Source organism: Thunnus albacares, chromosome 5, assembly GCF_914725855.1.
Source record: "Thunnus albacares chromosome 5, fThuAlb1.1, whole genome shotgun sequence".
NCBI lineage: Eukaryota > Metazoa > Chordata > Actinopteri > Scombriformes > Scombridae > Thunnus > Thunnus albacares.
Genome location: NC_058110.1, coordinates 17,127,769 through 17,139,807, shown reverse-complemented (window position 1 = coordinate 17,139,807; position 12,039 = coordinate 17,127,769). Strand labels below are relative to the sequence as shown.

Here is a 12,039-nt window from a genome sequence, read left to right as displayed (position 1 = left end):
GTCCTTGTCGGCAGGTCAAATAGTTTTTGACTGATCAAAGAATGTGGGGTTTATAAGCAAGTCACAATTGTAGCAGTACAGCGCTCAAAACTTCAAAAAATCACCAGAAGGTCGTACTTCATTCTTTTTGCAACACATCTTGCAAAATGTGAAGAAACTTTGCTTCACTGCAACTAATGCTTAATTATGAACTCACTCACTCTATTTTTTTTTTTCAGAATCTGCATAATCAATTAACTTTCAAATCCTCAAAAGTATTTCAACAGATTGTTTAGTCTGGATATGAAATGTTGTAAGAAGTTTTGAAATACATTTAAATGTACAATGGTTAAATTTTACACATCAAGTTACTCATTCTCATTGACTTCAATGCAGTACTTTTTTGTATGCAGAACTCAGCTAATGTTAAGTATCCATTGCGGTCAGTGACAGTTGTCCTCCTGTTTCTCTCCATCTGTTGTGAACTCTTGTGGTTTAAAAGTTGTACAATACATGTATGTCAAATTATGTGCTTGAGCTCTACTTTTTGCTGCTTGCAGCTATATTTACTTTAATCATTCTACTATAGTGTGTGAATAAATGGGACTGAAATTCAAACAGAGGAGATACATCAGATATTTATCTCATGTGTTAGTTAGTTATTGTGTCATGGACACATAAGTGTCCAGCCCACATGGACTTACAGGACACAAAACATAGTTTCATTGGTGAAACATTTGTAAAACATAGACAAGAACAAAACTTCTTACATTACGTTGCAAACAAAAAACTTTAACTTCTGTACTTGCTCTATAAATAAAGTCAGCCTAACAAAAGGTTCCCTTCCTGAAACGCAGCTCAAGTTTTTTATAATCATTCATCTAGAAAAAAAAAAGTGTAGCCCTTAAATCATCATATAATGACAAATAAAACATAAGATGGACTTTGTCTTCAGTCTTACATAACAAACAGATTATTTTCTCTTAAGGGAGAGCAGTAAACCTGCCTGTTTCTAATGGTAATGTATCTGAACATAACTCTGCACACAGAGACATTTGACTTTTGGATAAATTCTGATTCACATAAGTCTCCACAATGTAGTTGTTTTTAATCAGACAATATATTCGTAATTTAGGTTTATAACCAAACATCAACAGACCTTTCGTTGTACATCAGGAATAGTTTGCAGTGGGAATCATGAAGATTACACTGTAATCTGTGTAATTTCTATCCCTAATTTTAGCTTAATAGCAAAACTGTACTTTCCATGCACTTGAACTTGTGTTATGTCAAATTGATCAATATGAATATAGAGATAAAAGGGCTCATTGCTATTCAAGCAGTCCCATGTAGAATACGCAACGCTGCATTTAAATTCAATGAAATTCACTGTCACCAAACTGCAAGATTCTTTTAATACCTGTGGAAACATGATGCACCAGTGTCTTAACCAAGACAAATTTCAGCCGGCCTCAGTCAGCTATGAAAATAAAAAGAAACTATTTTTCCACTTCCACTCCACTACTCCTGTTGCAGTTGCTCAGAAGAACGACAGGCCTTGGTTGAGATTCTCGTTTGTAAAATGATAGAAAGGTCATGCTAGTTGCCATGACAGCCAGGGCTAATTGCTCTTACATGAGGCAGTCTGAGAGTAGATGGCCAAGGCTGAGGATGCAGACAGGAAGGACAACAAAGGAGTTTGGCATTCCTCAGTGGACCCAGATAATATTTCCTAGACTGTATTTTCAGGGTTTTTCTGTCCAGCTTTAGTTGAATATTCTTATGTTGCTGCACAGCCATTTACTGCAGTTTCAAGGCTCTTTATTATGTGTGATATAAAGAAAAACAAGCATATACGCATGATGGCAAAGCTGTTTGATTAAAGTTTGGAAAGGTAATCACTGGACATTGTTTTAATCTCTCTCACAGGGGGCAGATAATGGAACTGCTATCTTCATATCACGAAGAAACTCGGCTGTTGCTAATGAAGAACAGCTTGAAGCAGAGCCTTCAATCTGTGACGCTGACAACCCAGCCAAAGACCCCAATAGTTGCCAGCTCTGCTGTTGTGTCCTGTCGCTGAAGTAAGTCAGTAAATCTGTCAGCATTACTAAGAAAAGCAGAGGGTCTGTTCTGCTAAATCAGGCGGACAAAAAGCCATGTAGCCCCGGCAATGAATCAGAGAACAGAATGTGAGAAACTGCCTCGACAAACACACGCACATGCTCGTGTATTCACTTGTGTGTATCTGCACATACTGTATGCACAGATGCAGTCAAGGGCACACAGACAAAAGCCACAGAAGCACAAGCACCCACACACCCACCTTCACTTTGCTGTTCTTAAGCAAACAGCCTTAGGCACAGTGAATGAGCATGTCAGCGTTGTGGGCTGACATTCTGTCACACAAAGAGTGTGTATGGAGACAGATGCCTCCTCAGCCTCCTCCTGTCCATAAACCTAACACACAAATACAGCCTGAAATGCCCTCGTTTGTCCTTAATGACTTGGATACAGATATTTTTAATTCCAGGAAAGCCAGAGAATCTTTATCCCTGTCAACTTTGGCATTAAAAGAGGAAACTGGGTGAAGATATAAAAAAACATGCCTTCAAAGGTATGCAAAAGTAGGCTATGTCTGGAGGAGTTCATTTCAGTGAAAGGAGAAGAAGAGTAGCGTGCTCTGCACCCAGATAGACAGGTATATCTGTGATTGGGTGGTTTCGGCAGCACAGGATGAGAAGATGAGGAGGCAGGCAGGCAGGCAGGCAGGCAATGTGCCAGGGTTCTCCCTACAGCCAGAGACACTCTAATTAAGGAGCACAGTGGGGAGAGGGGGCGAGAACAACAGCTCTGCATTGTCACATAATGATTTTCTTATCATCTCTAGTACAGGAAACACTGCACATCTCTCGCATATCTGTGCGTCTCTCAGGAGCCCCTCCTGAGCGGCCGTCTAGTCACACCCAGAGACATGAAACCAACAAAGTCTTGGTGCTATTTTCAGCGCCTGACGGGAGAATATTCAAGTCCTCCTGTCACAACAGCGTACAACCACATTTGATGGAAATAAATGAAAGCAGCAACAGATTAGAGTTAATCCATACGCCGAGTTTATTTTCACTCTGCCATCAATCCATTTCATAGGGAGCTTGTCATTGGCCACTTACAGTGATGCATGTTTAATCCACCCACAATATTGCTTTGCATAATCATTAATACATATTTTATCTGGTTTCCGTAAATCTTTGCCCCTGTCCCCAGATGTCCAGATGGACACTGACAGGAAAGGGAAATACCTGCAGCGCAGGGCAAAGAGTCATTCAATATTAATATAAAATCTGGCTCCAAAGCTTTACTTTATAAGTGAGAGTGCAAACACAGTACAGTAACAGCTACAAGCCATTTTATTGCAGTGCATTAAAGAAAATGATTTGTATTTAAACAATAATGCCTGAGGAAATGCAGTCAGAAGGGAGAATGTCCTCTTAGTCTTTCACATGGGATATTTCATGTTCCGAGGTTGGTTATATCCACTGAACTGTAAGTGAATTTTTAATTAGGAAACATGCTGATTGAATTTCAACAGCACTTCTCTGTATATTATGTACTTTTGGTGCTCCATTTTTCTTCCTCTCTCTCAAAATTTCTTCCACTATTTAGCAAGACAATTTCTCAGTTCTGTTAAAATGGCAAATACAGTGCATAGTAATAAAATGACAAAAAAACCTATGCAAATATATAATGATACATTCATGAAGATACACCGTGTGATGCTGTATGTGCATTTAATTTACACAAAACTACAGAAATGAAAGGATTGTCAGATAAAACCCTATACAGGAAACAGAGTTAATAGGAAACCGATGAAGGGACAAGAGAGAAACAGGGATGATTATGAGTGATGGATGAACTGGACTGATGAATTATGGGAGAAAACACGAAACGGGGGAGGTGGAGGGGGGGGGATGCATTTGACCAGATGGGTCCTGGTCTGCTTTGTGAGAGAGCAGCAGATGCCCTGAGATCCTAGGCCACAGAAATGCCCCTAGCCGCTCAACACAGAAGCGCTAAAGAGGCCGAGGCCTCATAGCTCCGCCTTATCACATGTGCACTCTTTCTGATAGAAATATAGGTTGAAGGTACTTCCTCATCCCATAACTCAGAGATCAGATGGATATCATTCATGTTCAGTCGTAACTTAGTAAATGGGTGCTGACCAGGGTTGAAGAAACCCATGAAAAGCAAAATCAGAGCATATGTGTCCTGCTTTGCTATGTGAATAAAGATCAGAGACAAAACAACTAATTAATAGATCCTCTCTGTTTATTTGTGCCAGTAATGGTTAGGACACTTGTTACATGAGTGCAGATATGCTGCATAACCTGCAAATGACCTCAATTAAAAAAGATGACTGGTTTGTTTGTCTTTATTAATCTCTAAATTGAATCTGTGTCTACGTATTTAACTACCACAACTCATCTTAAACAGTATTTTCATCGCCTTTAGAAATCCAGACATGATCACTTGATTGTGGTCAAACACAAAGTGATTTCCTTCCTCTCTGTTGTATATACAGTGTGGCTGCTGTCGTTGCTAAAACTGCCCCGAGCACCATAGAAACACATGACTCATCATCTATAGCAGATGCTTTGCTCCTCTCACTGACTTTGGGCTATGAGGTTTGGGAGGTGCTGTGGGACTGTGGGTTTGTGATGATGATACAGCTGCATACCAAGCAGACGCCATCACATGTTTGTCTTTGAGGAGAGCATCACCCTCTAGTGGACCAGAGAGGCAAAAGGTAGGATTTAAGAGCTGGATTCAGAGCACTCCCGACTCTCCTGAAACTTCTTCTAATACAGTATGATGACTGATTTTACATAAAGGCACAAAATAAATGCATGTGGCATTTGTTGTATAATTACAAAGGATGACACCGGACATATTTTATATTTTTGTTATTGGTGACAAATCCATGAAAAGACCAAAACTAACAACTATATTAGTTGGTCTCAATACTTTCTGACTTCCCCAGCCTGTCTGTGGCTCTCATTCTCAAATCCATTCATCCCTACTGACAACATACATCTTTAAAAATGTGTCACAAATATATCTTTTCATTTTTAAAAAGGCTAAATTAATTCCTAAAACAGTTCAGCACTTTAGTTTGTAGCAAACATTACTAAAAAGCAGTGAATAGTGCACTGACTATTTTCAGCAGCAGTTTTGGTGCATTAGAGAGCACTGCAGGCAGCGGGATGGTGTGTGTGGTAGAAGAGGAAAAAATAAACTACAGTGCTCATGTTCATGGTAGCCCACTGGTGTGTTTTTATTAGTTTTTGGACAACAGTGGAGCTCTGACGCACAAAGGAATAAGCTACTGTATAACATACATTGGCTACACAGACGAAGCTTGTTAGCAGGATCTGTTCATTGTTGGTTTTGGTCTACTCGCAAGATTTGCTGGTTATAAGAGAAATATATAGAATATCACCAGACTTACCTTCTAATGATACAATATGCCAGAGACAATGTCTCTCATTTCTCTGCGAAACTTAAAATATCCATTTAAAGTAACTCACTACATAACAGTTGAACTTGAAATACATAACGGTAGAAATGTGCTACAGCTAAAGCTACCATTGCTAAACTGCAGTTATGGACAGTTGTCACATATGGTCACATCATCAGGATATGTCACTACAGTATATACAGGACACAGCTAGCAGGCCCTCTCTGTCAGATGCTGTTTTATTCTGCTCTGCTCGCCTCACCCCTCTGGTTTAGTTTGTCTTTTTCGACTGTAAATCAGAACAACTGAAGACTGCTTTTAGCGTCTGTTAGCATCCGCCTGCTTTAAGGCACCAGACCTGTGATCCAGTGATACAAAGGCAAGACATATATTACTGAAATGTATTCTGACTATCAATACAGTAATACTACTGCACTGTAACCCTCGGTTTGTTGGATTACACACAGACTATGTTTCAAGTATTTTTTTGCATAGTCAGTTGAAAAATCTTTGGGAAAAGCCACTAACCTCCACGTCATGCCATGTACATGCTTTTATCTATTCTCGGCTTGATTATTACAGCAGACTTTATTTAAGCCAGGTCTCCCTCCACTGTCTCCACCTGGTACAAAACACTGCTGCTCCACTTATTACTGGAACAGAGAGGCATGATCATATTACCCCCGCTTGCCTCCCTACATTGACTCCCTGCTAAATTTTGCATTTTAAGGCCTTAAACGGACTTGCACCTACATGCATCTCTGATTTATTGACTTTTTTGTGCCCTCTTGGCTTCTTTTCAATCTCTTATTAAAACTTTTCTCTTTGTAAAAGCTTTTGGAGATTTTTGATATATGCTTTTATTTATATGATCCTATTCATTTTATTGTCTCTACTTTCTTTCTATCTGCCTTGTCTGGTTTTACTTTCTTTTGATACTTTATAACATTGTTCAGAAAAGTGCTCTATAAATAAAATTTGCTATTATTATTTATGTCTGTAAGATAATAATTCCATGTACATACGTCTTAAAGTGTCACTGATGAAGATCCCTGCTTGAGGACTGCAACAAGTGCAGACATGAAATAAGGACCTGTGTTTCAACACACAGTATTAACTCTATTTGAAGGATGTCCCCTGAAAGTGGGACTCCGCCCATCAGTCATCCTCCGTCACTCCTTTAAGACGAAGCTCCTCTTGGACCCTGAACAAGTATTCTGGATCTGGATACCCAAAACTGGAATGGAGAGAGATAAGAAAGCAGAAAATGTAGTGAAGCTTTTCTCTGGAACAAGAAAAAAAACTTTCTTTTTAGTTTATTGGTCCTTTAAATGTATCAAATTAAATTAGCATTGAAAAGGCTCTGCTACAACATTTATAGAATTTCCTCAAAATTTTTGTTCAATAGCATCAAAAAGATATTCATGCAGCCATAATCATAATCCATTTTAGTGTTTTCCTTTAGATATTAACCTCAATGTTTTGTATTTTAGAGCATGTAGTCCCTAAATGATGTATCTGTTTATACCCACTATTAGTCCCCTTGAATGAACAAGGGTAGATATTTATTAAGACTATACCTGATAGCAGGCTGAGTGATGTTAACCTGATTAGAGCTGCAACAATTAGTTGATTAATTGATTAGCAAAGCAAGAAAAAATGCCAAACATTTGCTGGTTGCAGCTTCTCAAATGTGGTAATGATGGTAAACTGAACTTCTTTAGATTTTTGACTATTTATCAGACAAAACAAGACAGTAAAAAGACATCATCATGGGCTCTAAAAAAATATTATTATCATTTGACAGACAAAACAATTAATCAAGAAAATAATCAGATTCATCTTTAATGAAAATAATCATTAGTTGCAGCCCTAAACCTGATAATCAGACTGAACTTCCATATTGCTTCACTATTTGAACTCAGAGATCTGGAGCTGGACTAATGTGATAAAAGATGTAGCAGCTCACATAAAACAAAGTGACTTGATCACAACAACGGTGATGCTGTACTGTGCATACCATTGTGGACCACCTCCCATGCTGGTCTTGTGGTGAATGTCGTTCCATGTGATGACATTGTTGAGGCCTGTGGTAGCAGATCGTCCGACGGTGAAGGTGAGTCTCCTGTCGAAGGCTTTCCTCAGCAGCTTCAGGACTTTCTCTCCCTCCTTGCAGGCTGGCAGGTAGGCAGTACGAGAGGTGCTGCTGTACTTCACGCCGGGGTTTGGGTGCTCAGGCTATAAAATGGTAAACAGCAGGTTATCGAATGCTTAACTCAAGGTACACATTTTGAAATATATATCTGGCGTTACAGACTGGGAGGGAAAGCTCATTCTTTATCTCCCTGTAAGGAACCAAACAAGGAAGATGTTTCAACTTCTACTGCCACTTGGTCATCATGGTAGCTCATGTCAATTGATAGCGTCCATTTTGATAATCTATTAATAATTTCAGTAAGTTTTCAGTCAAACATTCTCTGGGTCCAGCTTCTCCAGTGTAAAGATGTCCTGCTTCTTTCCGTTCTTTAATCATTGTTAATATCAGTATCTTTGGGATTTGGACAATTAATAGAAGGAAACAAAACATGAAGACGTCACATTAGGCTCTGAGTTTTTTCACAATGGCACGACGATTAGCCAATTAACAAATATTAACTGATAATAACAATAATAATAATAGCACATAAATCTATGATGAAAATAGTCTTTAGTTGCAGCCCTCTGACACATTAATTCAAAGACTATCTGAATTTTTATAACCTAATTTTTGATGTAAATAATAAAACTGAACATCAACCATTACACCAAATATTATTTTTTCCAAAGCATATTGCCGTCACTGAAGGGGGATGTATATCGCTCTAAAATTAGGTGAGTTGTGGGCAAATAATCATGAAATTGTTGAATCAAGCACATCTTGTCCTCCTCTTCTTCAGCCCATACACTGTTTCTATGGCAACAGAGGGACGCACCTCCCTCCACAGGATCCCCATCATGCCACCCATAGGCTGTATATAAATATGGACGACGTGTCTCCACTTCCTACTGCTACGCAAAAGTGAAGCCAAAATATCTCGTTTCACAGAGGTATCGGATGCTGGCAGATGGATTTTAGTGAATTAAATCTGCGGATGATTTATTTATTTTGGTAAATGTTTATGTTATATGTTATAATGTTTATATTACACTCCTTCAATTTCTGTCTGATAAAATTTTGCAACAAAGAAACAAATGTCCTTTAGCCTCTATGATGAAAATTCAGTACATTTCTAATAATATCCGACTTGTCTTCGATATTTTAGATTATCCAGAATTATTTGGTGACAAGTCATTGATCTTGTTTTCAGACTTTAACAAAGCTTTTGATACTGTTGAACACTCCTTTATTATTGAGGCTTTACAATATTTTGGGTTTGAAGAGAACTTCAGGAATATAATAAGTACACTCTATACTAACATTAACAGATATGTATCTTTAACACACGGCACTTCTCATTTTGATGTCAAACATGGGATTAGACTAGGGTGCCCTATTTTCCTGTTTTTGTTTTTAAATTGCTGCTGAACTTCTTAATTTGTTTATTGCCAATTGCAGTGTAGAGGGTATTAAGACAGGTGACAATGTTTTGAGCTTTAGTCAGCTAGTTGATGATACCTGTTTGTTCATTCAAAACAAGCTTCAAGTACCCATTATTATAAATGTCTTAAAAATGTTTTCACTTGCATCTAGCTGCACTAATAATAAAGACAAGTGTGAAATAATGACTGTAAACCCTTCTGATATCCTTTCAGTAGATGATATAAAGGTAAAAAAAAGTTGTCAAGTATTTGGGAATCACTATAACTAAATCTCCAGATGAAAGAATCTCTCAAAACTTTTTTTTACCAAAAGTTGAAAAGTCAAAATCCATTTTTAACTGTTGTTACAAAGAGACCTTTCTGTTTTGGGTCGTGTTTTACTTTCTAAGGCAGAAGGTCTATCCAGCTTTATCTTTACATGTTGATCAGAAATCGTGTGCAGCTATTGACTCACTCTTATTCAAATTCATTTGGAAATATAAGACAGATGTAAGGAGGAAAACTATTTTTAGACAATATTCAGAGGAAGGTTTTAATTTTTAGATTTTCAAACTATTGATAGTATATTTAAGATTAATTGGCTAAAACATTATTTAGCTCATAATCATTTTTTCCCAACTTTGTGTTTGATCAGTCTGGTAGATTAAGGTTCTTGCTTTCCTGTAATTTTATTTCAGGTTAATTACCTGCTAAACTTGCCAACTTCCATAAACAAGCCATTTACACATGGAAGGTTGCTTTCAAGCACAACTTCTCCCCACACACGTGTATCTTATGGAACAATCAGCATGTTGTATACACAAATAAGACCATATCTTTTAAGGACTGGTATGACCAAGATATTGTTTATTTTTGAACTTCCAAATGATACAGGGGACCTGCAGTAGCTAACTATGAATAATTCATCCAACAGAAAGGATTAGACACTCCGGAGTACTTAAAAGTATATCCACTAACTGGTGTCTCTCATTAAAGCATTGTTATTATATGAATCTTTCTCAGAGGTGATTCCTAGACTGTGGAAAGGTTCTCGAGGAACATTCTAGTAATAATGCTCATTTCAGAAGTGTTCTTACTTCTATTCAAAGTCAGTGTCCCAACTCCTTTCATCATTGGAAAGTGATGTTTCCTAACATTAGCAGGAATGTTTGGTCTGAATTTAATAGATTTTTTTGTCCCCAAAGTTAAAGAAATTCATATTAAAATTTTACACTGATGCTATCCATGCAATTCTTTCACAATTTTGGACCTGATGTTTCTCTTTTATATTCTTTCTGCAAAAAGGATGTTGAGTCCTTTTCTCATTTATGTCAGCACTCAGTACTCAACAATGAAGTTGATAACTTGATAAAACTGCTGTGTCTTCTGGGAAAATATCATATTCACAAGACCAGATTTCTTCAGTTTCTTCCTGACAAAAACTTGTTTTATGTTGAACTTTAGACTTTTTATGATCAAAAAACAAAGAATGATTTAAAGACATCTCATCTCGTGAAAAACATTGAGGACAACATTGCCAGATGATTTTAGTTGGTTTGTAATATTGCTTATTCACTTTTTAAAGTTGCGTTTATTTATTTTTCTCTTTATCTCTGTATTATGCATACATACATACATACATACATACATACATTGTGCAATTTTATTTCTGCTTGTGTTTTTGTGATTAGTTTATTTTAAATTTTCTCCAATATTTCCTGTACTGTCATTTGTATTGTTTTTTTACATTACTGTGTTAATAAAGTTATAAAAACAAAACAAAACAAAAATCTCCTTTCCGGAAGCTGCCATCTTATTTGTGTGACGTCATTTGGAGCCAGAGTCTGCGCAGTAGTGTCGGACACGCCCCCTCAGGCGTTCCACCGCCTGACCGAGGTTTGAGAGTGGCTCTCACAGTTGTCAATCATGACGTCACAGACCCTTTTATATAGTCAAATACCTAATTAAAAACAAACCTATCAGAAAAGTGAGCACTTGGACAAACATCCGTGTGATAAGAAATACCTAAAATGACAGAAACCATTTTGGGAACAATTTACTTGACGTGTAGTTTGATTTTTTTAGTTTGGCTCATGTCCCATCTGCTAACATGGAGGGGGCGGGACTTATGACCTATACTGCAGCCAGCCACAAGGGGGCGACCGAGATGTTTTGGCTTCACTTTTGGGGAGCTGTCATGACTTCCGCCAATGATGCTGTCATATACCTATGTTTTTCAACCACATGTTTTACAAGATAGGCTGATTTACGACACCGGACTGGAGCTAAGGCTGACTCCCTTTAGGTGCACAATAGCTGGCTGACTAATAAACGAATTTGTGGCCATCTTATCATACTTAATCCAGGTCCATGATGGATCTAAAGACAACCAACACTGCCCTCTGGTGGACATGAACGGCTGAAACATACAGAGAGTCGAGTAAATGGATTTTATGTGGGTTAAATCTTCCGTCTCACCCCTTGTATCCCCGCTGGGAAATGGTAGTGTATGGTGATGGAGCCGCAGTGCTCAAAGCCCGGCAGGCTCTGCCAGCTGCGCGTCTCCGTCATCGTGCCCTGCGGCTGGGTCCCTGTGTACACTCCGTGGTAGGTGTTGCATATCGGACAAGCGGGCTTCAACTTGAAAACCGAGTCGATACACTCAGCGCAAAAAGAGTGAAGGCATTTTAACGTTTTCTTCTCCTGAATTGTGTCCAAGCAGACGACGCAGTTGTCCGTACCATTGCGGACCACAGAGTGTTTGTTTTCCATCATTTTCCGGGTATGTTACGCCTTCTCGTGTACGGAAGCAAATAGGTTTGCCTCCAGATACACGTGACGTCAAATAAGTATATTACCGACTCATTTCGACTGGGTGATACACATCCATGTGCAAGGAGGTGGTGCAAACACTTTCCACTGATTGGTTTGATTAAAATTTATCCTGGAAATATTCCATAAAGACTCTCTGTGATTCATTTTAAAGC

At 38.2% G+C, this 12,039-nt stretch overlaps 1 protein-coding gene across 1 annotated transcript; it reads right to left on the bottom strand.

The window, feature by feature from the left end:
- Positions 1-5,286: 5,286 nt before the first annotated feature.
- Positions 5,287-11,915, bottom strand: LOC122983110 (probable E3 ubiquitin-protein ligase DTX3). Its single transcript, XM_044352876.1, has 3 exons — positions 11,531-11,915; positions 7,515-7,732; positions 5,287-6,731 (listed from the first exon to the last, which is right to left on the bottom strand). Exons 1-3 carry the CDS (start codon positions 11,825-11,827, stop codon positions 6,653-6,655), a joined length of 594 nt encoding a protein of 197 aa, XP_044208811.1. The 5' UTR covers positions 11,828-11,915; the 3' UTR covers positions 5,287-6,652.
- Between the last annotated feature and the right edge of the window lie 124 nt (positions 11,916-12,039).

What these genes read in the sequence shown, in the direction of transcription:
- LOC122983110 (XM_044352876.1), bottom strand. Translation starts at nt 11,827, where the DNA reads ATGATGGAAAACAAACACTCTGTGGTCCGCAATGGTACGGACAACTGC. An exon ending in TCCCAGCGGGGATACAAGGG is followed by an intron (nt 7,733 to 11,530) that starts GTGAGACGGAAG and finishes ACCATTTTATAG; the next exon opens with CCTGAGCACCCAAACCCCGG. An exon ending in ATGGGAGGTGGTCCACAATG is followed by an intron (nt 6,732 to 7,514) that starts GTATGCACAGTA and finishes TCTCCATTCCAG; the next exon opens with TTTTGGGTATCCAGATCCAG.